General features: G+C 40.7%; 1 protein-coding gene across 2 annotated transcripts in view; it reads left to right on the top strand.

The window, feature by feature from the left end:
- Window positions 1-24,430, top strand: part of SVEP1 (sushi, von Willebrand factor type A, EGF and pentraxin domain containing 1) — a 229,895-nt gene that overhangs the window by 151,444 nt on the left and 54,021 nt on the right. For both annotated transcript variants that reach the window (XM_055579296.1, XM_055579294.1), the window contains exons 22-34: window positions 1,668-1,781; window positions 2,613-2,726; window positions 3,514-3,715; window positions 8,294-8,451; window positions 11,117-11,318; window positions 13,184-13,359; window positions 16,913-17,037; window positions 18,214-18,337; window positions 19,139-19,309; window positions 20,685-20,858; window positions 21,281-21,400; window positions 23,272-23,448; window positions 23,857-23,941. In XM_055579296.1, the coding sequence (XP_055435271.1) occupies window positions 1,668-1,781; window positions 2,613-2,726; window positions 3,514-3,715; window positions 8,294-8,451; window positions 11,117-11,318; window positions 13,184-13,359; window positions 16,913-17,037; window positions 18,214-18,337; window positions 19,139-19,309; window positions 20,685-20,858; window positions 21,281-21,400; window positions 23,272-23,448; window positions 23,857-23,941 (1,942 nt within the window). The remainder of the gene's footprint in view (window positions 1-1,667; window positions 1,782-2,612; window positions 2,727-3,513; window positions 3,716-8,293; window positions 8,452-11,116; window positions 11,319-13,183; window positions 13,360-16,912; window positions 17,038-18,213; window positions 18,338-19,138; window positions 19,310-20,684; window positions 20,859-21,280; window positions 21,401-23,271; window positions 23,449-23,856; window positions 23,942-24,430) is intronic.

Genomic DNA, 24,430 nt, shown 5'->3' with positions numbered 1-24,430 from the left:
CATCATTGTAACTTCAAGTTACTTTAAAAATAAATGCCACAAGATACATTAGACTGGGGACTTCCCTGGAAATCTGGTAATTAAGATTTCACCTTCAAAAATGCAGGGGGGACAGGTTTGATCCCTGGTCGGGAAGCTAAAGATCTCACATAACTTGTAGCCAAAAAACCAAAACACAGTACAGAAGCACTATTATAACAAATTTAATAAAGACTTTTAAAATGGTCTACATTAAAAAAAAACAACCTTAAAAAGATAATGAATGATGCACAAAAATTTGGTTGAACAAGACAAACCAATATGTGAAAAAAGTATACAGATCTTACAAATGACAGTTTTCTTTGCATATTTTGGAGGAAGAATAAATCAGCTTCTCTGTGAAAAAATCACATCATAACTTACGATTTAAATTTGAATACGGTTCCAGAGGTCATGTCCAAGGTTGCATTCTAACACAAATTAAATGCATGACACTCAACCTAGAACAGATTGTCTAGCATAAACATTTTTAAACAAACTCCAGTTTCTCTCATTTGTTTCACACGAATGGAAGTTCTTATGGCCATGATGTGTTGTTTATTTCTATTTTTATGCAAGCTGTGCTTAGGAAAACAGTATGGCTTTGAACTTGATTATGTAGGAATTATGTAAGAATTGTGTTTTCTTGCAGCTTGGTTCAAATTCCAGTTCAGTACAGAAAGATAGTGTTTTTGAGGAGAAATGAACTATATATTAAATGCTGCAGTTCATTTAAAATAATTTCCTGTTTTCTTCTAGAAATGCAGTTTTTCCTTTTTGAGTTTTGTGTCACCAACATGAAGTATTTTAATGAGAAAAGTGATATTTAGATAAAAGAATTCACCATAAAAGAAAAGTTGGAAGACAAAATACAGAATATTATCCTTCCACTTATTTCAGCATGTGCACACATGTATGTGTGTGTATGTTTCAATTTTTACAAGAATTTTTGTCCCAACACTTCGTAAGAAATAATAATCTTGTCCTAGAATTTTATAAATGAGAGGTGGTTGAGAAAAGCATAGTATAGGACAGTGATTCTCAAATTTTGATGCTCATTAGAATCATCAGGAGGATTTCCTAAAACAGACTGTGGCATTTCTGTCACATTCCCAGGGGATTACTGATGCTATTGGTCCAGAGACCATTCTGTGAGACCTCCTCGTGTAGACGAACATGGATTTCAGCAGAATTAGTCCATAGAAAAACTGTGTGTACCCTATGAGAAGATAAACCCTATTCTAGGACACCTGGCATATGAGTTGAGATCTGGCAGGATTTAGCACCACCCCCATTCCTCAGCCAAGTGGCCTTGGTAACAAGTACATGTGACTTTCTACTTTTGACTTTGGAATCAAACTAATTCCTGGCTCCATTTCATGCTTCCAGATTTCCCTCTTTCCTCTCTACTTCTGACTTGGGATCTTTTGCTGTCTTTTATGTATCCTTGTAAGGATAGCTTAAATCTATTTAGAAAGAGGTAATACCTTTATGAAATGCTTAACTTTAGATGGTAATTCCTAACATACTTCCTTTTTATTCACCACTGCCACTCCTATAAATTCAGGTTATTGTGATAATTACCTTTAAAGGACGGTTCTGTTTCTGTTCATCCTCTCTTTGATTGACCTTCAGTGTTTGCATTTTAGGCTTAAAATGTGAGATAGACATTGATGAATGCAGCTCACTACCCTGCCACAACAATGGAATTTGTAAAGACCGAGTCGGAGAATTCATTTGTGAATGCCCGTCTGGTTATACAGGTAAGGAAAGAGTGTCTCATTCTTACAATATAAACCTCTGAAACCTTAAAATAATGAGTTACCATCTCACACCTGTTAGAATGGCTATCATCAAAAGGTAAGAGAGAACAGTGCTAGTGAGTCCATGAAGAAAAGAGGACTATTGTGCACTCTTGGTGGGAATGTAAATTGCTTCAGCCATGGTGGAAAACAGCATGGAGGTTCCTCAAAAAATTGGAAATAGAATTACCATACAATCCCACACTCCCTCTTCTGAGTATCCATTCAAAGAAATGAAATCACTATCTCAAAGAGATATCTGTACTTCCATGTTCATTGCAGCATTATTCACAATAGCCAATGGCCAAGATATGGAAACAAGCTAAGTATATATCAAGAGATGAATGGATAAAGAAAATGTGAGGTAGGTAGGTAGGTAGATATCCTTCAATGCTATGTCGCTTCAGTTGTGTCTGACTCTTTGTGACCCTGTAGACTGTAGCCCACCTGGCTTCTATGTCCATGGGATTCTGCAGACAAGAATATTGGACTGGCTTGCCATGCCCTTCTCCAGGGGGTCTTCCTAGTGGGAAGGGATCCAACCCACATCTCATTATGTCTTCTGCATTGGCAGATAGGTTCTTTACCACTAGCACCACCTGGGAAGCCCTATATATAACATGTATTGGGATATTATTCAGCAAATATTTGGCAAAGAGAATATTTTTTTCCACAAACATTAGTCTTGATTTCCAGTTTCTCTGCTCTTACACCTGAACAACTTGCCTGAAACTATTAGTCTTAAATTCCTTTCAGTTTTCTCAAATGCAAATATTCTGTGATTCTTTACAGGTCAGCTGTGTGAAGAAAATGTAAATGAGTGCATCTCCAGTCCTTGTCTAAATAAAGGAACTTGCGTTGATGGCCTGGCTGGTTATCACTGCACGTGTATGAAAGGATACATGGGTAAGACGTGTCCGTTCTTCCTAGTTGTCTTAAAGAGTTCCGTAAAGCCTCACAAATCATGATATTTACTGTTATACAAGTGACATTATATAAGTTAATGTTAATTATCTGATTTTATAACTGCACCATGATTTTATAAGTGAAAGTCCTTATTTTTGAGGAAATTCACACTGAAATATTTAGAGGTAAAAGAGCATCAGGTCTAAAATTGACTAAAGCAATTCAGAAAAAGTAATATGTTCTTGTGCATGTGTGTGTATATATGTATATGTAGGGACAGAAAGAGAAGACTTGAGTTTATATGCTAAGATAAACACTCAAGAAGTAACTGGAGATGATAAAATATTATTATAAGTGAATGCTAAATAATAGAATGTGTGTGTGTGTGTTTGTAAACACACATATATAACTGGTAAAGAATAAGTCCAAAACAGAAAATGATCAGTGACAGAAAGAGGCAAGATCAAAGATACAGGTGAACATTTTGGACTCTATGTGCTAGTTTCATTTATGTTTAAACATTTTCTCAGTTAGGCGTCCATTGCTAATGTTAGTTCCAGAAAAAGGTAAGGTTAAAAGAGCAGATTATCAAAAATACAGTCCTAAAATGATTTAGAAAAGCCAGAGCTTATTTAAGGATAGGTCCCAAACCTGTTTGGTCTCCCAGTGGCTCCACAGCCTCCATTTCATCCTTTCAAAGCAGCATCCTCCAAGGAGTCCTCACCTTGATTCCAGTTTTCCAAAGGGGTTAACCTTTGGGCTGTCTCTCATCCTCATCCATCCCCAGGCCTACACTGTGAAACAGAAGTCAATGAATGCCAGTCAAGCCCATGTTTAAATAACGCAGTCTGTGAAGATCAGCTTGGGGGGTTCTTGTGCAAATGCCCACCTGGATTTTTGGGCACCCGGTGTGACATAAACATGGATGAGTGTCTCAGCCAACCATGCAAAAATGGAGCTACCTGCAAGGATGGTGCCAATGGCTTCAGGTAACAGACTAAGCCTGGCTCTTTTCGCTGTTTTTATTGTCTTAACTGTTCAGTCATTCTGCCGTCTTTACAGAGTATTACTTTGAATCCCAGGCCAGCCCTTCCCAAATCCTAGCCCCAGGATAAGCTATGGTAGAATCTGACTACCACCTGATGTTCTGATTTCCTACCTCTTGGGTAAAGTCTGTAATTTTGTAATAGACAATCTGTATGTTTTAAGTTCTCCTGTGTTTCTGAAGCACAGCCAGACTTTGAAACCACTATTCTATACTTGGGAAGTCATAAAAGATAAAAGGAAGGACATATATTCAAAAGCAAATGCAGAATCACTATTCAAAACCCAGTTTCAACGTTTTATATTTTAGCTGGAGTTTTCCCACCAACTAAAATCAGAAGGAATAGTGCAATTCTGCTGTCACAGAGCCATTCTATGACCATGGTTTTCAAACTTTTTTTTAGTTTTAGTGTCCCTTGTTTCCAGGGAAACCAGAGTGTAAATAAAAAATTAAAGCTAAGCTTTTGTGGTTGAAAATAGTGATGTTTTGAGGGAGAAAGACTGGCTTCCTAAGACAGGTCTTGGGGTACCAGTAGAAAGTGGTGTGAAAACCAACACGTTTTTTAAAATCACTACCAAGTCTGCTTTATTCCATTCACTTCCCCTTGCAGGATCTGTGGCTTCTGCAGTACAAAAAGACAGACTGGCTTTGCTTGTAGAATTTTAGAGAACTTTACTGTCCTCAGTAAGTAACTGGTTCTGCAAGTTTTCAAAAGTTAAAAGCTTAAAAAAAAAAAATTCTACCTCAGTTGCAATATTTCCCAGCCCCCTTCCATTACCATCCCCCAAGACAGCTAGGACACTATCTGGAAGAAATAGGGAGCCAGTTTTGCCAGTGAGACTTTCACTCTCAATGTGAAAATGAGATCTTAGTGTAGCATCAACTTTTCATAGGTTTTTTTTTTTTTTTTATATCTTCAGGCATATAGCACCTAACCATAGGCAATGAGACATTTCCAGATGAACAGCATGAGTGCCAAACTCTCCCCAGGGTCCAAAACAATCGATAAATACCAAATTTGTCTAAATCCTAACTAGAGGAAAGGTGAAGAAGGCAAACTCTCCACTTCAAAAGGAGTGCTAGTTGCCACTGAAGTGAATCTGTTTCACAAAGATACTGAACTACTATAATGATATCAAACATGGACAGATATACATCAGAAATTAAAACAACATTGTAAATCATCCAACCAGTCCATTCTAAAGGAGATCAGTCCTGGGTGTTCTTTGGAAGGAATGATACTAAAGCTGAAATTCCAGTACTTTGGCCACCTCATGCGAAGGGTTGACTCATTGGAAAAGACTCTGATGCTGGGAGGGATTGGGGGCAGAAGGAGAAGGGGATGACAGAGGATGAGATGGCTGGATGGCATCACCGAATCGATGGATGTGAGTTTGAGTGAACTCCGGGAGTTGGTTATGGACAGGGAGGCCTGGCATGCTGCAATTCATGGGGTCGCAAAGAGTCGGACATGACTGAGCGACTGAACTGAAATTAACTATACTTCAATAAAATTTAAAAAAGTGTTTTAAAGTATTTCCAAAAAAAGGCATGGACAGATAAAGATGAGTGAAATTCAGCCAAAGTAGGTTTACCATCAAATACACAGAACTCCATAAAGATGCCCACCAATTCCAACTGAGATTTTCTTTTGAGCCTCCAAATACCATTTATTTATATTATTACCAATATAAAAGAGGTCCCCATATAAACATGCTGCTGCTAAGTTGCTTCAGTTGTGTCCGACTCTGTGCGACCCCAGACGGCAGCCCACCAGGCTCCTCCGTCCCTGGGATTCTCCAGGCAAGAACACTGGAGTGGGTTGCCATTTCCTTCTCCAATGCATGAAAGTGAAAAGTGAAAGTGAAGTCGCTCAGTCGTGTCACTCTTAGTGACCCCATGGACTACAGCCTACCAGGCCCTCCATCCATGGGATTTTCCAGGCAAGAGTACTGGAGTGGGGTGCCATTGCCTTCTCCGTATAAACATGCTAGTAGTAATATTAACTACATTTATTGGGCAGATCCTTTTTAATTAAAGATATTTCAGATATACTGAAAATTACAAAGAATAATAAAAGTCATACACTCACCACAGTAGTGATCAGTCCTTAGCCTTTTGCTATATTTGGTTCATATCTTTCATTGAAATGAAGTACACTGAAAAAAGACGAAAGCACTGGAGTTATACAAAAGATAGTGCAGTTGGCACAGTGGAAAGACCTCTCGAAGCTAGAATCCAATCGTGTCGCTTTCAAGTCCAAGATTCCCATTTACCCAGTGTTTGACTTTGGACAATTCTTTAAAAAAAATAAATAAATAAATAAATAAATTCTGAAGATAGATTTGGAGTCCCTCCAATAAGCGTGTACACACACACACATTCCTCTTCTTCCCTAACAGTAACCACTGTCTTGAAGTCGGTTTATAGCTTTCTCATTCAGACTTTGCTTTACTACATATATGACTTCATAAACAATAAATAGTATAGTTTTACATGTTACATAAGTAGTATCATACTATATATATATAATCCTTTTGTATTTTGTTTTTCCTTTTGACACCGTATTATCAAGGTTGGTAATTTGCCTCTAGTTTGCTCATTTCAACTGCCAATTAGTATTCTATTGGATAATTATACCACAGTTTATTTTCCCAGTCACTTCTTCATGAACATGCAGAATGATGCTGTTGTGAACATGCATAACATTTGTCCTTGAACACCTGGCAATCATCTCCTAGAATTCATACTAGAAGTGGACATACAGGGCTCTGGAAATGCAAACCCTCCACTTTCTTTGACATTGCCACATGGTTCATGACACTTGTCAGTATTTGACATCATTGGATGTATTTTCCATTTGGAGGGGTTTAGATGGCTTCTCGCATTCCCCAAAGACTATATGGCATCCTGATTGAGATCAAAGTCCTTCACCACCACTTAGTATCAAGAGGACTTAGGCAAATTAACCTCTCTGAGCCATGATTTACTCATCATAACTGGGAATAATAATATTCTTCATCATTATAAGGATTGAATTAATGTATGTGGGGATTCCCAGGTGGTGTTAGTGGTAAAGACCCCACCTGCCAATGCAGGAAGACCATAAGAGACACGAGTTCAGTCCCTAGGTCAGGAAGATCCCTTGGAGGAGGGCATGGAAACCCACTCCAGTATTCTTGCCTGGAGAATCCCATGGGCAGAGGAGTCTGGCAGGCTATAGTCCATGGGGTCGCAAAGAGTCAAACAAGCTAAAGCAACTTGGCATGGCATATGTAAGTGTTTAGAAGAGCATGTGAACTTTTTATATTTTTCCTAGCACTTTGTGGTGAGAGAAATTGCCAGTGTGTGAATAACCAGAACTAATTTATACTCCATTTTTACCACTACAGCATTTCAAGTACATGCTGTCTTCAGTTCAGTTCAGTTGCTCAGTCATGTCCGACTCTGCGACCCCATGAATCACAGCATGCCAGGCCTCCCTGTCCATCACCAATTTCTGGAGTATACTCAAACTCATGTCCATCGAGTCGGTGATGCCATCCAGCCATCTCGTCCTCTGTCGTCCCCTTCTCCTTCTGCCCCCAATCCCTCCCAGCATCAGAGTCTTTTCCAATGAGTCAACTCTTCGCATGAGGTGGCCAAAGTATTGGAGTTTCAGCTTCAACATCAGTCCTTCAATGAACACCCAGGACTGATCTCCTTTAGAATGGACTGGTTGGATCTCCTTGCAGTCCAAGGGACTGTCAAGAGTCTTCAACACCACAGCTCAAAAGCATCAATTCTTCGGCGCTCAGCTTTCTTCACGGTCCAACTCTCACATCCATACATGACCACTGGAAAAACCATAGCCTTGACTAGACAGACAGACCTTTGTTGGCAAAGTAATGTCTCTGCTTTTTAATATGCTATCTAGGTTGGTCATAACTTTTCTTCCAAGTAGTAAGCATCTTTTAATTTCATGGCTGCAATCACCATCTGCAGTGATTTTGGAGCCCCGAAAAATGAAGTCTGACATGGTTTCTGCTGTTTCCCCATCTATTTCCCGTGAAGTGATGGGACCAGATGCCATGATCTTCGTTTTCTGAATGTTGAGCTTTAAGCCAACTTTTTCACTCTCCTCTTTCACTTTCATCAAGAGGCTTTTTAGTTGTCTTAAATAGGTTTATTTGAATGAACTTTAAAAAGTAATAGTTAAAGCACCGTTTTAATGTGGAAAATGAGTTTCAGCATTTCAGGATTTTTTTAAAAATTCAGTTAAACTGAAAAAAAGAAAAAACAAAAACACTTCACCCATTTTTCCCACCCTATGCCTCTGGCAACCACCAGTCTGTTTTGTAGGCTGTGGGTGGGTGTGGGTGGGTGTGTATACACGTATGTATATTTAGATTCCACATGCAGGAGAGCTCATGTTAGCACTAAACTTTCCCGAGTCTTTGGAGACGGCGCTGTCACTAACGGGAGGCTGCTTCTGACCCCTCTGCAGCTCTTCTGATTGTCACGACATTGTGTGTTCTTTCAGGTGCCAGTGTGCAGCAGGCTTCACGGGGACACACTGCGAGCTGAACATCGACGAGTGTCAGTCTAACCCCTGTAAAAATCAGGCCACCTGTGTGGACGAATTAAATGCATACAGCTGTAAATGTCAGCCAGGATTTTCAGGCAGCAGGTGTGAAACAGGTATATGTGAGCTTCGTGTTGTTAAGAACGATACCAAGTATAGTGATAGTGAAAGTGGAGTCTCTCAGTCGTGTCCGACTCTTTGCGACCCCATGGACTAGCCTACCAGGCTCCTCTGTCCATGGGATTTTCCAGGCAATAGTACTGGAGTGGATTGCCATTTCCTTCTCCAGCGGATCTTCCCGACCCAGTGATGGAACCCAGGTCTCCCGCGTTGTAGACAGACGCTTTACCGTCTGAGCCACCAGGGAAGTCCAAGTATAGTGGTAACAATGTCAATTTCTACCTGCACTAAGCACAATCTATATACCAAGGACTATGTGAAGCATTTTGTATTTATTTAACCTTCACAGCCATCCAATAAAGTGGGTCATGTTATCTCCAGTAGCACAGAGGAGGAGGTTGAGCTTAGAGATGTGAGGGTGAAATGGAGAAAATCGAATTTAGCAGAACTCTTCACATTCTGCGTGTTTAGAAAGGACACTCGGATAAGTCACTTGATTTAGAAGGTTAGAGCCCATGGATATGTTTGAGAATTAATGCTAAACAGCTTTCTCAGAGCATAGGAGTCTTCTAGCTATAGGACTTTGGTTCTGTTGACTGGGATATGCAGGATTGGGGCTCCTGAAATGGGGAAGAACCAGGGCCCTGAGCAGGAATGGCCTGTTGCCCTCGCAGTGGACCCCCCCGCCCACCTTGTCTCCTGCAGTGTCAGTTACTCCACTCTCTTGAGTTATTCCCATCAGCCCACAGGTGCTTAGTCTCTCATCTTGAATGACTCCCCAGCCCCACCTCTCCTTCCAGCTATTCTGTTTCGAAGCTTCCTTTCACTGCTGAGTGCTTTTCCTGTCTTGGATATTCACTGTTGGTTTTATTTAAACCAATTTGTTGAACAAAAAGGAAACAGACTTACAGAGAACAAACTAGTGGGTACTAGTGGAAGGGGGAAGAAAGGAGGGCAAGATGGGTATAGGGATAGAAGAGGTACAAATTACTATGAATAAAATAAATAGGCTACAGGGATAAGCATAGGAAAGACAGGGAGTATTTTATAATAGCTATAAATGGAACATAACCTTTAAAATTGTGAGTCACTGTGTTGTACACCTGAAACTGATTTAATATTGTAAATCAGTTATATCTCAATAATAATAAAATACATACAAAATACTAAAGTAATATGTTATTTATTTCATAAGCAATATGTATTTAATTTTGAAATTGCTTCTCAGATTATCATATTTACTGAAATGAACTTCTTTGACGATAGTATTGCATACTTGCTACTACCTTAGACAATTGAAAAATGCTTCACAAGTGCCATGATATTTTCTTTTTATTAAAGTGTAGTTGATTTACAGTGATTTGTTAGTTTCTGGTATACACAGAGTGGTTCAGTCATATATGTTTGTATACACATGTATATATATTCTTTTTCATATTCTTTTCCCTATACTATATTACAAGATACTGAATACAGCTCCCTGTGCTAAACTTGTTCATTTTATGTACAGTAGTCTGTATCTTCTAATCCCAAACTCCTAATTTATCCCTTTACCGTCTTTGGTAACTATGGTAACTATAAGCTGGTTTTCTGTGTCTGTTAGTCTGTTTCTGTTTTGTAAATAAGTTCATCTGTATCATTTTTTTTTAGGTTCTACAGGTAAGTGATATCATGATATTTGTCTTTTTCCATATGACTTACTTCATTTAGTGTAATAATTTCTAGGTCCATCCATGTTGCTACAAATGGCATTACTTCATTCATTAACAGGCTTCCCCGGTAGCTCATAGGGTAAAGCATCTGCCTGCAATGAGGGAGACCCGGGTTCAATCCCTGGGTCAGGAAGATCCCCTGGAGAAGGCAATGGCAACCCACTCCAGTATTCTTGCCTGGAGAATCCCATGGACGGAGGAGCCTGGTAGGCTACAGTCCACGGGGTCACAAAGAGTCAGACACGACTGAGCGACTTCACTTCACTTTACTTCATTCTTTTTATGGCTGAGTAGTATTCCGGCACCCCACTCCAGTACTCTTGCCTGGAAAATCCATGGACGGGGGAGCCTGGTGGGCTGCAGTCCATGGGGTCGCTGGGAGTCGGACACGACTGAGCGACTTCACTTTCACTTTTCTCTTTCATGCATTGGAGAAGAAAATGGCATCCCACTCCAGTGTTCTTGCCTGGAGAATCCCAGGGACAGCGGAGCCTGGTGGGCTGCTGTCTATGGGGTCGCACAGAGTCGGACACGACTGAAGCGACTTAGCATAGCATAGCATAGTATTCCATTCGTGTGTGTGCCACTGTGAGCACTGAAGTACATGTATCTTTTAGAATTAGAGTTTTCTTCTGACATATGCCCAGGAGTGTGATTGCTGGGCTGTACGGTAGTTCTGTTTTCTGGTTTTTGAGGAAACCTCCATACCATTTTCCATAGTAGCTGCACCAGTTTGCCTTCCCAACAGTCGAGGAGATTCCCTTTTCTCCACACCCTCTCCAGCATTTATTATTTATAGACATTTTAGTGATGACTCTCCTGACCATGTGAGATGATACCTCATGGTAGTTTTGATTTACATTTCTCTAATAATTAGTGGTGTTGAGCATCTTTTCATGTGTCTCTTGGCCATCTGTATGTCTTCTCATTCTTTTCTTATTTGTTGCAGAACAGTCAGCAGGCTTTAACCTGGATTTTGAAGTTTCTGGCATTTATGGTTACATCATGCTGGATGGTGTCCTTCCAACCCTCCATGCTGTGACCTGCACGTTCTGGATGAAATCGTCCGACGACATTAATTACGGGACGCCGATCTCCTATGCCCTGGAGAATGGCAGTGACAATACCTTCCTCCTAACCGATTATAACGGGTAAGCAGAGACATCAGGAAGGCCATGTTAGGACTTATCCTGGCACCAGGTTAGAACTGACATGGGAGGGGATGGAGCAGTAGGAGGGTCAAGTGTTCCAACAGGACAACAGGGTGACGGTAGTCAATCAGAGCATCTGGACAGGTCCTATACGAAGGCAGCATTTCAGTGGTAGTACCTTATACATGGATTGTGTTTTGCTATTTGCTAAATATTACCATCTGAGCCACCAGGGAAGCCCAGGTATTTTCTTATGTATTATTTCATTTGAGCTTCACAAGGCCTTGAGGAACTGATGCCCCTTTACAGGTAAAATAATGAGAAGCTAAATGCTTTCCCTCCCAAATCTCACACCACGGGAGTGGCAGAACTGTCAAACTGACTGTTCAGACCAGTGCTCCTTTATTTACATTATCAGAGTGGCCAAAGGTCAAAGGATTTCCATGGCACTGTTGGTCCTTGGAAGACCCTTGTATTGAATAAGAATCCATTTGAAATCTCCAGGGCGCAAGATGACATTTTTTTATGTCTTTTTGGATCAATTAGTTCCAGTTCGGGGCCCCATCCCTCTGGGCTGATAGGAAAGTCAGCTTCAGCTGTTTCTCTGATTTCTTTCACTAGTAACTGCTTATCCTGTCTTAGATACTCATGGATCATCTAAAACCCACAGAGTTTTGCTAAAGAGCCACAGACAGGCTCAGGCAGGACTTCGACCACTGGTTGTCTGTCCACCCTGCTGATCACTGAGCTGTCCGCTACCTCTGCCTCTGTGGTCCTTTCAGAACCTCGGCTGTTCGCCACGTGTGGAGTCCTTGGCAAGGCTGAGAGTTTATGCCTTTTGATTAAGAAAGATTCTGTGGCACACCACATGGCCTTTTCCTCCCAGGTCCACCCAAACGTGTGGCCTTTTGCTCTGAACAGGTTCCAGGCTTCAGGGACAACACATTGAGCTCTCCTTCCTTGCCTCAGTCCATGAGATTCTCACTGTCCTGGTGAAAATCTTTCCATCCTCAAACCCTGTCCTTCTTAGTGGACTTGAACAGTCAGAAACAAAATGTAAGAAATTTCAAAATCCTCCCCCGAGACAGATTGTCTAGAAAGAGAAAATCTGTTGCCTGCTTAAGTTTGGGGAGAAAGAACGGTGGGGAAACAATTTGTGTTTTAGAAATATCTTTTCATAAACATCTTTGAATAGGGGTTTAGAAGATGCTGATACAGTTACTCAATGACTTCTTCTTTATCAGTTTCCCCTAATCTTTTCTTTTTCTCCATTTGCTTTTGAAGATACTCCACTTTCCACTGCTTCTTAACTTGGACATTTCTCTAAGTGACATGGTTGTTAGAACCCTTTTGTAGCTGGTCACCTCTGTTTAGTTCCAATTATTCTTTCCCTTGCATCAATGTACTTCATCTGCCAAATGACTGTTCTGGCAACAGAGAGATAGGACTGATTTCCTAGGACATCTCTGAAGTCTTCCAAGTTGTAGGAACATACATCCTAGAAAAAAGAAACCAGACTGACATTTGCGAAACTCTCATTCCTTCCATTCTTGACTCATTCTCTCTAGAATAGACAGTTGGTGAATTATCTCAAACTGGGCCAGTTTGTTTCAGTTTGTCCTAAGGCATTTTCCCTACCCCTCAGTGTTTAAGAAACACAAACCAGTTTTCAGTAAGCTACAAGACAATAAAAGGTAATTAATAATCAACTCTGCTTCTATGAAACATGACTCAGATGGAGAAAAAGAGGTAATGGTTGTACCCAAAGTGCTTTACCCACAAAAAAGGAAGAAAGATAGTAACATGCCCCACATAAGGGATTACAACATATGACTAATGATTGTATCCCTTGAATCTTTGTGCAGCTGGGTTCTTTATGTAAATGGCAAGGAAAAAATAACAGACTGTCCCTCTGTGAATGACGGTAATTGGCATCACATTGCCATCACTTGGACGAGTACTGGTGGAGCCTGGAAAGTCTACATCGATGGGAAGTTATCCGACGGTGGCATGGGCCTCTCTATTGGATCACCCATCCCTGGTACGTCTTAGCAAACAGCATATACTTCCATTCCATGCTAGAGGCGGTGGTGCTCTGATGAACAGCAAGTTTGCTAAGTTCTGTCTCCCATTTACCACCTCCTGATTATCCAGACTGTGAATTATTAGAAGCTTTTCCTAGGTGAGCTGTGTGACTCTGTATAAGAAATGCCTTTGGGATCTAAAATAAGACTACCAAGATGCATGCTGAACTGACTGCGTGATTACTAAATTGTCTTCCAAGAAGGAGATGAATTGCTGGTGTTCTGTTTGTTGGTTTTGTCTTTTTTTTTTTTTTAGGTTCGGTTTGTGATCAGTATACACACTAAACAAGTAGGTTCAGAATACAAGCTGGAGCACTGCTAATAGTTCTCTATCTTTTATGCCCTTTTTCTCATAGAACTCAAACTCTCTTCTAAAAATACTTTTAAACAAATATTTAGAGAGTTGAGTTTTGAAGGAATGCAAAAGTATTAAGTGTTCCAGGGTTCTCGGCATTGTACCTGGCAGTAAGCCTACTCTATCTAGGTTCTTCTGTGACTTCTGTGATGTATGTCATGTGAGGAATAACAGCTGGAGGCCCCCTGTAGTAAATAAGGAAACATTAAAAGTGTTTCTGCAGGAAGTGGTGTTATCCTGTGAAGTGAAGTGCTGGCTTCTTTTTGTGTTTAAAGTGTTGTTGTTTTTAACTCTCCCTTCTCTGGGTGGTGAGATTGCAGGTGGCTTTTATATTTCTTCTTGGTCCTTTTCTGATATTTTTATAATGAGCATTTATTTCATTTATGGTAAAAAAAAAAGTTTCTATTTTAAAAGAATTGAAACTATAATAGTAGCTACCCACAGGGATGGTTCTCTGACCACAGCAATAAGAATGAATTATAGTCCATAACTATTGCAGAACTCCATTTGACAGACCCTAGTGAATGACTGACTGTGGTTTGGGTGACCAGATTTATTGAAGACTGTGTTAGGTGAGATAGAAATTCTTGGGAAAGGACCATTATTAGAGCAAGAATTAGGGGTAGAGGAAGATTCTGTATTTGGTTTTAGACATATTGAGTATGAATTTTAATCCCACAAATGTATGCAGCTAAAAACATAATTTGATACCATTTTATATCAAAATGACAGAATTGTCTTTTAGTGATAGGTTATGTTTGTCAAGAATTAAGCATGGTAAATGCTCTTATAGAGTCCTGGGGGGTGTGAAAATTGATCCAGACTTTCTGGGAAGATATTTAGAAACATTTCATCAATAGCCTTAGAGAAACTCTTTGCATGGAACCAACAATTCTCTACCAGGAATTAATCAAAAAGAATTGGTGATCTGAACAAATATCTATGTATCTATATATTTAGTTCAGCATTACCTTGGTACCAAGCCTGGAAACAACTCCAGTATCCATTAAGAAATAGTTGTTAACTTAGTTAATTAAGAAAATTATGGATTGTTGCACATTCACATGATAAAGTAGAAGACTCTTGAGAGTCCCTTGGACTGCAAGGAGATCCAACCAGTCCATTCTGAAGGAGATCAGCCCTGGAATTTCTTTGGAAGGAATGATGCTACAGCTGAAACTCCAGTACTTTGGCCAACTCATGCGAAGAGTTGACTCATTGGAAAAGACTCTGATGCTGGGAGGGATTGGGGGCAGAAGGAGAAGGGGACAACAGAGGATGAGATGGCTGGATGGCATCACCAACTCGATGGACGTGAGTTTGAGTGAACTCTGGGAGTTAGTGATGGACAGGGAGGCCTGGTGTGCTGCAATTCATGGGGTCACAAAGAGTCGGACGTGACTGAGCAACTGAACTGAACTGAAAACTCATGAAATGAAAATATGTTCAAGAAAAGCAAGCTTCCAACATCATGTGTAGTAGGATCCTATGCTGTGTATTTTAAAATCTCTCTCATACACACATACTAAAAAAATAATTTTAAAAACATATAATCTAGAAAGAAATACACAGAACTGTTAAATGATTTTTCCTGAATAGGAAGAATTCCTTATACTTAATTTTTAAAAATGTTCTTCCATGTGTATATATTCATTTTTAATTATTACTTTTATAAGAGAAAAATATAGGTTGGGAAATCATGAATGAGGGCTCTACAGACATGGATTGGCAGGAGATCACATGGGAGAATAAGTGAAGGAAGAAGAGAGGAAGCCAGGGTAGAATCCTGGGTGCATCGGAATCTAAGAGGCAGGTGGAGAAGGGAGACTGAGGATGAGTAGAAAGGTTCAAGGAGAACCAGGGGAGGATGCTGTCATGAAAACCAGCTGCAATCAGGAGGGCTCCTGGCAGGAAACAAGTGACACACACAAGAAAGATAACTGAAGAATTCAATGAAAGGATTGTTTTCAAAGATATGGGCTTCCCAGGTAGTGGTAAAGAACCCGCCTGCCAGTGCAGGTAGATGTAAGAGGTGTGGTTTTGATCCCTAGGTTGGGAAGATCCCTTGGAGTAGGAAACGGCAACCCACTCCAGTATTCTTGCCTGGAAAATCCTATGGACGGAGGAACCTGGCAGGCTGTGGTCCATAGGGTCACAAAGAGTCAGAACACAATTGAAATGACTTAGCATGCTGTCCTGGGCAAGGTTAAGAGAACCAAAATGAGGTAGTAAAATACCCCATGCCTAGTAGCGATGGAAAGTCACAAGAGATGTACATGAAGTGACAGAGAGTGGGAGTTGTCACCAGAATGTAGGTGAACCTGTAGTGATGGGGAGAAATCACCCAGTGGGAGCAATGATGCAAGACAGAGGAAAGCAGCCCCTTCCAGCCCCTTCCATCTGTTGCCTGGGGGAAGGTATCCAGGAAGTTAAACTTGTTTCTCATCCCACTTTCTTACCTTGGGCTGGTCTCTCCATTGGCCAGACAAACAGAGGCCAGAGGACTGAAGAAACCAGGTGGTGTAGTCCATGGGTATCAACCTTGCGGCCACAAAGCAGAGTGGAGAAAGGGGAAGGGTAGCTCTCGAGGGGTACAGACCTTTTAGAGTGCCAGGAAGGGCAGTTTAGTAGAATGAAATGCTTCCAAGAAACAAGTGATACAGAGAAGTCACCAGAGGTGAATATTGAAGAGTTTCCATTGGATTGGGTCATTAAGCAGCCACTGGAATGAATGTTCCTTGGAATTGGTAATAGAACTTTAAGCATTATAGGCTAAAGAATAAGACGATGAAGAGCAGCTACTGATAATCTGTCACGGAGGGTAATTTCCTAGAGCGAAAGAGGCAAAGTAGGACTTAACTACTTTGTTGACATAAAATATTATATACATATATATGTATATATGCAGTTTTATAGTTAAATATTTATAAATCTAATCTTGTGTTCCAAATCCTCTTTGACTGATTTTTCAGTTGCTATATAAAATGTCGAACTCAGGTTACTGTTAAATCATGCAGTGAATGTAGAGAATTTAGCTTCTCAATAATTTCCCCTGAAATTATTTGTATAATTTGTATAGGCTGTGCCTTCATTAAGTTAGCGTTTTAGAAAGAACAGCCAGGCCACTCTTCTTCCTTTTTTCTTTCCTTTTCTAGGTGGTGGTGCATTGGTTATTGGGCAAGAACAAGACAAAAAAGGAGAGGGATTCAACCCAGCTGAGTCTTTTGTGGGCTCCATAAGCCAGCTCAACCTCTGGGACTATGTCCTGTCTCCACAGCAGGTCAATTCCATTTTCAGTGTATGACAGTAATGACATGCAAAGGTACAAACCAGTACAAACGTGCACAGCCTAATGCTACCATATCTATGCCACCGCTGAGTTTTCAGAACTTAGCAGCAGTATCATTTGATGCTATGATAGTAGACTAAGCTAGGCAGAGGTTATTTACAATGTCTTGGTGATGGTTTATAATTTTATTGGACATGACTGTTTCATAAAATCTTGTGATTTCAGAACTAGAAAGAATCATAGAGAAGAATATTTCCAATCCCTCTGACTCAAGAAGCAGAAATTTAGGGCTGGCACAAGATCACACATACAGAGTAACAGATGGGCTAGTGGTTAAAGCCAGCCTACAGTCCAATGGCCTGGGTTCAAGTTCCAATTTCACCATGAACTCACTCTGATGATTTTGAACATGTTATCCCATCTCTCTGTGCTTCAGTTTTCAAATCTATTAAAGATAAACAAATAGAGCTGCATAGTGGAGCTTTGGCAGAATGGAACAAAATCCTGCCTGTAAGATTGAGGTATTGTTTGGCACATAGTAAGGGCTTGACAGGCTTCCCTGGTAGCTCAGTGGTAAAGAACCCACCTGCCAATGCAGGAGCCGTGGGTTCGATCCCTGAGTCAGAAAGATCCCCAAGAGAAGGAAATGGCAACCCACTCCAGTATTCTTGCTGGGAAACCCCATGGACAGAGGAGCCTGGCAGGCTGCAGTTCATGGGGTTGCAAAGAGTTGGATATGACTTAGTGACTAAACAGCAGCCAAAGTGCTTGATAGATGTTTACCCCGACTATTATTGTGGCAGGACTTGCCTGAACCTCAGCTTTCTCACCTCCAGATCAGGGATAGGAGGCCAGAGAGGAAGTGCCCCTCAACACCTTAACAAACTGCAAAGCTTTAGACAAGAAATTCTATATGTAGAATTTCAGAATTTCCAGCAACTGTGAAATACTTGGTAAAAGGAATGGTGGGGGTGGAGGGGAGAGAAAGAAAAGGAAGAGAACTTTCCTTTGCCCCTGAAATCACTCCCTACATCCAAAACTCTGCTTCCCGCCCCCCACCCCTCACAAGCCTGTGAATGTTTTCAGCAGGACCAGATTAAGATATAATAGCTCTGTCTTCCAGAAACAAGTGAGATTTGTCTAAAAGATGGATTTGTAAACTTTCAGGTGAAATCGCTGGCCACCTCATGCCCAGAGGAACTCAGTAAGGGAAACGTGCTAGCCTGGCCTGATTTCCTGTCGGGAATTGTGGGGAGAGTGAAGATCAATCCGAAGAGCATATTCTGTTCAGGTTATAGCTTCCTTCTTCTTTAGACTCTGCTGTCTCTTGATTACTCCGGGATTTTCTAGCAAAAGGAGACATTTGATTCTCTACTGGTCAAATAGCATGTGCTTGTCAGTCTACTGTTTACCTAATAATTCATGTTTAGCCTACCTTATCTAAAGGGTCTGTTATTTTTTTTATATATACTTAAATACCTTCTGTATAACACAGTACAAAATAATTGTGCAGGAAACTTGAACAAAGGTAAAATAAGGGAAATAGGATGAGCAGAGGGATATGGTTAATTTTTTTTAAATGCCCATCGAAGTCCTGTCCCCCAGTTTGAGATGGGGTACTCTCTTGGCTCTGTAATTACTAGCCATCATCCACGTGCAGGTAGCACAGAGGGGAAAGAAACAGATGTAATAATACACATACTGAGTGGTCAAACTCTGAATGGTCCCAGCTGCCTCCTAAAATTCAATACATAATATTTAAAGAAGTTTCTGAAGGTATCCTAGAATTCATGGCTTTTGTTAACTCATAAGAACATTTTATTAATTCTGAAATACTATTTGTAATTCAAAGATACCATTTTCCTTAAAAATATTCAGCAGACTTCTGCTGAAAGAGGAAAAGCTGTTTGTTGACTCCAATAGTTGTTTTCTAGAAATTTTGCATGCCAGAGATCTGGTTACATGTTATCTTGTTTTAGTATCAATAGAGTGGCTCTCAAATGCTGGTACAGTATATGATTTGAAACCCTTAACCTGGTGATGTTGCCTGTGTGTTTCTGACAAGCTCTGAAGCAGTGTTCTTTGCCCTCAGATTGCCCATCTTTAGAAGGATCAGTACCTCATCTGCGAACTGCATCAAGAGACGTAAAGCCAGGCTCCAAAATCAGTCTGTTCTGTGATCCGGGCTTCCAGATGGTCGGGAATTCTGTGCAGTATTGCCTGAATCAAGGACAGTGGACACAACCATTGCCTCATTGTGAACGTGAGCAGCCTTTGTTGAAGGCATTTCAGTAGCTCTTGAAAATTACTGAAACCCTAAGAACACTTTTTGAGGAATGCTAGATAAAAGTGAAGTACTTCTTAACAGCCAATATAGCAGATACTCATTACTTTCTTTGTGTAATGAAGTGTGCTGGGCACCATGAGGGAGGTGGGAGATGAGGATACAGAGAGCACACCACCCGTGAAGGCACCTAAGTGGCCCAAGGAAATGAATGGAGGGAAAGACAGGTGTGAAGCCTGGAGCCCAGAGGGAGATGGGTCGTTGCTGGGTGGGAAAACAGGGCTATATCGCTTTAAGTTGGATGCACCCATTCATTCATTCATTCAACAATTTTGAAAGTACCTAGTATGTGCTAGACACTGAACTAAGTTCTGGAGATACAGCAGTTGGGGAAAGTCTCTCTTTTTGTGGAGTTTACATTGTAGTAGGAAGGGCAAGAAGTAACAAGTAACATTATTATTTACAGTAAGTAAGAACAGCAAATGCCAGAAGTAAAGGCTTTGAAGAAAACTAAAGCGGGGTGGTGCTGTGGTGGTTTGGCCGCTCACTTGTGTCTAACTCTTGGGACCCATGGACTGTAGCCCTCCAGGCTCCTCTGTCCATGGGGTTTCCCAGGCAAGAATACTGGAGTGGGTTGCCATTTTCTTCTCCAGGGGATTTTCCCAACCCAGGGATCAAACCTGTGTCTTCTGCATTGGAGGCAGGTTTTTTAGCGACTGAACCACCAGGGGAAAAGCAGGATAGGAAGATATAAAGTAAGAAGGGTGGGTGGAAGCAGGACTGCTATTGTAGACAGGGTGATTGGGGAAGTTCCTCCATAACATCTCTTCCCCCCTGGGGCATATTTATCTGTTTCATGTATCTCATCTCTGACTAGACACTACACTTTGTAAGGCAGGGATTTTGTCTGTTTGGTTCAACCTAAGCACCCAGACAATGTCTAGCAGGTAGTGGGGTCACCATAATTTTTTTTTTCAGTATTTATTTATTTGGCTGTGTTGGGTCTTCGTTGTGACACTTTAGATCTTTACTTGCGGCATGTGGGATCTAGTTCCCTGACCAGGAATGGAACCCGGGCCCCCTGCTTTGGGACCGCAAAGTCTTAGCTACTGGACGACCAAGGAAGTCCCTCCATAATATTTTTTTTAATGAATGAATTGCATGCCCATTGTGAGCCAGACGCTGTGCTTGATGCTCTGGGCGCAAGCATGGCTGCAGCCTGCCACCACCCCTATAGTGTTTCCAGTGTACTGTTTGTGTGCATCGAAGAGTTCATGCTTAACTCAACTACAGGTTTAATATAAATAAGATGTTCATTGAGTATTTTGCTCCTAAAGTAGTTGTCGCATTCCAGGCATTAGCTGTGGGGTGCCACCCCCTTTGGAGAACGGCTTCTATTCAGCCGAGGACTTCCATGCTGGCAGCACAGTGGCCTACCAATGCAACAATGGCTACTATTTGTTGGGCGATTCAAGGATGTTCTGTACGGATAACGGGAGCTGGAATGGCATTTCACCATCGTGTCTTGGTGAGATGAATCTTGGCAATTACTGCATGCCTTTATTCTGACTCTGTGGGAGATAATTGTCCCAGATTCCTGAGGCTCTTGTGGCATGCCTTTGTTAATTTCATCTCGTCCTAGTCAGCTCTGGGCAAGCCATAGTGACAAAGCAGCTGTCCCTGGACATGCCAAACGTGTTTTAAATTTTTACCAGGCCCAATATAAGAATATCTTTTTCTTTCTTTCTTCTACTTATCCACCTATAAACTGTGGAAATAGCTTTTATTGTAGATCTGCAATGTGATTATGACTATTACATCTAAACTTCATGAAAAATATATATAGTGTGATGCATTAAGTGATACATGATGATTTAAAAGTGAAAACAAATGTTTGCTCCATGAGACAAATCCATCAGCCTTATGGCCTGTAAACCATCTCTGTTTTAGATGTTGATGAATGTGCAGTTGGGTCAGACTGTAGTGAGCACGCCTCCTGCCTGAATACAAATGGATCCTACGTCTGCTCATGTATCCCGCCCTACACAGGAGATGGGAAAAACTGTGCAGGTAACTAGGCTATGTGTAATTGGGAAGTCTATTTCAATTGTTTAATTCAAGTATATAGTTTAAATGTATGTCATATAAAAATAAGACAGTATTTTCAACTTCAAAGGGGTTAGGAAGAAGAAAAATCATCTTTGAAAAGATACTTTAAACAGAGAAAGACAAACACATGATATCACTTACATGTGAAATCTAAAAAAATGATACACTTTAACTTCTTTACAAAACAGAAGCAGACTCACAGGCATAGAAAACAAACTTATGCTTATCAAAGGGGAAAGTGGAGGGAGGGATAAATTAGGAATTTAGGATTAGCATATATACACTATAAATAAAATAGATAATCAAAGGACCTACTGTATAATACAAGGAGCTATATTCAATATCCTATAATTATGTGTAATGGAAAAGAATCTGAAAAAGAATAGATATATATGTATAAGTGAATCATTTTGTTGTACATCTGAAGCTAACACAACATTGTAAATCAACTTATACTTCAGTAAAAAGTGTGTAAAGATACACAAGCAACAGTTGGAGGTGCTTTAAGCTATCACCGTGCTTTTCCTAACTTCACAAATTCTCGCACCCAAGTACTAACCAGACCTGATCCTGCTTAGCTTCTGAGATCAGACGAGATCGGGCGCAGTCAGGGTGGTATGGCCATAGATCCCAATTTCTGAAAAACAAAACTGAGAGCCAACTTTATCACCTGACTGTTGAAGAAATGTCTCCATAATAGAAGAATAATAGAGTGGATCTAGAAATATAAGCGGTGGCCTCTACTGCCTTCAGTCAGAGCAAAGAGGTTACTTCCATCACCTCTTCACTTTCAGAATCTTTCCTCTGCCTCAGCCACACAGAATTATATCATTGGGGAAAAAAAATAGACATCCTGCCTTACCACTTGCTTTACCTGTATTTTGTGATGAGGTCGATAATACTCAACCCATCAATGTTTTTCTATACTAATTGTGAGAAAGCAGCTACTAGAAAAATTAGAACTTAATGAGGAATTCTCAAAATGAGTCTTATAATTGCATTTACTTTTTGCGAGGGTTCCATGTAAAACCCAAAAGATCTTCAGAAAGATTGAATCAGTATATATCTCCCTTTTTTGAGAATTTCAGTTTTCCTTTGGTCCCATTATTCAGCTCTAGCCCTAAATCTCCCTTTCTGTAATTCCCCTTCCTAGAAGGGGTGGCTGACCCTGGATTTGCACATAGCAGACTTTGATCTGGGAGCTGTTTGAAAGGGGAGGCAGGGAACTTCCCCTCAGTATGCTTTGTGGCTGTCTTTATATCACCTTGAGAGAAAGTCAGTTGCACTTAAAAAGTGGTCTTTTCATTGGAAAAGACCCTGATGCTGGGAAAGATTGAAGGCAGGAGGAGAAGGGGACAGCAGAGGACGAGATGGTTGGATGGCATCACTGACTCAATGGACATGAGTTTGAGCAAGTTCCAGGAGATGGTGAAGGACAGGGGGGCCTGGAGTGCTGCATCCATGGGATTGCAAAGAGTTGGACACGACTGAGCGGCTGAACAACAACAAATGAGGTTGGGAGGAGGGGCTGAAGGCCTTCTGAGCCATGCCCTGGAACCACCACGAATTCCTCCCTAAACAGTTTCCTTTGGGGACAGAGACATTTTGCTTCTTTTTCTTATTCATTGCTGTTTCAAAATACTGTTTTTCAAATGCCTATTAAATCATCTGGTGTGTCCTTGGAATTCATGCCTTTCCCTTCAGAAGTTTTTTCTTCCCCCTTCAAGATTTAATTGGTACCTTAACTGCAGTGGAATTCTTTTGCTATGAGACCTCATGTGGTTATGTGAAAGACCCTGTTGACCCACAAAAACTGTTTTCTCTCTTTCAAGAACCTATAAAATGCAAGACTCCAGGAAATCCAGAAAATGGCCACTCTTCTGGGGAAACTTACACCGTGGGTGCCGAGGTCACATTTTCATGTGAAGAAGGATACCAGCTGGTGGGGGCGGCCAGGATCACATGTTTGGAGTCTGGAGAATGGAGTCATCTGATACCATATTGTGAAGGTATGTTGAGTAAATTCCCCATGTTTATGGTGTACAGCCATGCTAGAAAGTCAGGGTGGAGAAATGCCAAGTGTGGTCCCAATATTTTTTATATTTAAAGCCCAATATTGGACTGATATTTATTTTTGTAAAGATTTTTTTGATGTGGACCATTTTTAAAGTCTTTATTGAATTGGTTCCAGTTTTGTTTCTATTGTTCGTGTTCTGGTTGGCCACAAGGCATGTACATCTTAGCTCCCTGACCAGGGATCAAACCCACACTCCCTGCATTGGAAGGCAGAATCTGAACCACCAGGGAAGCCCCTAGGCTCATATTTAAATGTGACCAAAATCCTGGAGCTGCCCTTAAAGAGACTTTTACACATACTGGCTAAGAAAAGTAATGCCTGTTGGTTTTCCTCCTTTAAGCTGTTTCCTGTGGTGCACCAGCTCTCCCAGAAAATGGTGGTGTTGATGGATCTGCATTTACCTATGGCAGTAAAGTAATATATAGGTGAGTGTCTAAGATTAACGCTGCATTGTAGATGTTGTCGATAACATGCTGACAGTGAAAGAATACTGGTAAAAAAAAAAAAAAAGAGTAATCCCAGAGGATGTTTTCAGATTAATATGGAATTAATTGAATTCTATATTTGGGCTTGGATCCAAAGCTCCAGTTTATAACCAAAAATATTCATTAGCTTGTAGGGCCTTCTTTCATAGCATCTTAAGGACTTATTTTAGACAGGACCATTATCAAACCAGGGATTTTCTGTTTGCCAGGAACAACTCACAGACATGGAGAACAGGCGTGTGGTTTTTCAAGGGGGAGGGGAGGAGAAGAGGGAAGGATTGAGAATTTGGGATTAGCCAGATGCAAACTATTATATATAGAATGGATAAATAAGTTCTTCCTGTATAGCATAGGGAACTGTATTCAATATCCTATGATAAATATAATGGAAAAGAATATATGAAAGTGAAAAGTGAAAGTGAAGTCGCT

Source organism: Bubalus kerabau, chromosome 4 (assembly GCF_029407905.1).
Source record: "Bubalus kerabau isolate K-KA32 ecotype Philippines breed swamp buffalo chromosome 4, PCC_UOA_SB_1v2, whole genome shotgun sequence".
Lineage (NCBI taxonomy): Eukaryota > Metazoa > Chordata > Mammalia > Artiodactyla > Bovidae > Bubalus > Bubalus kerabau.
This window is presented reverse-complemented; position numbering and strand designations above follow the sequence as displayed.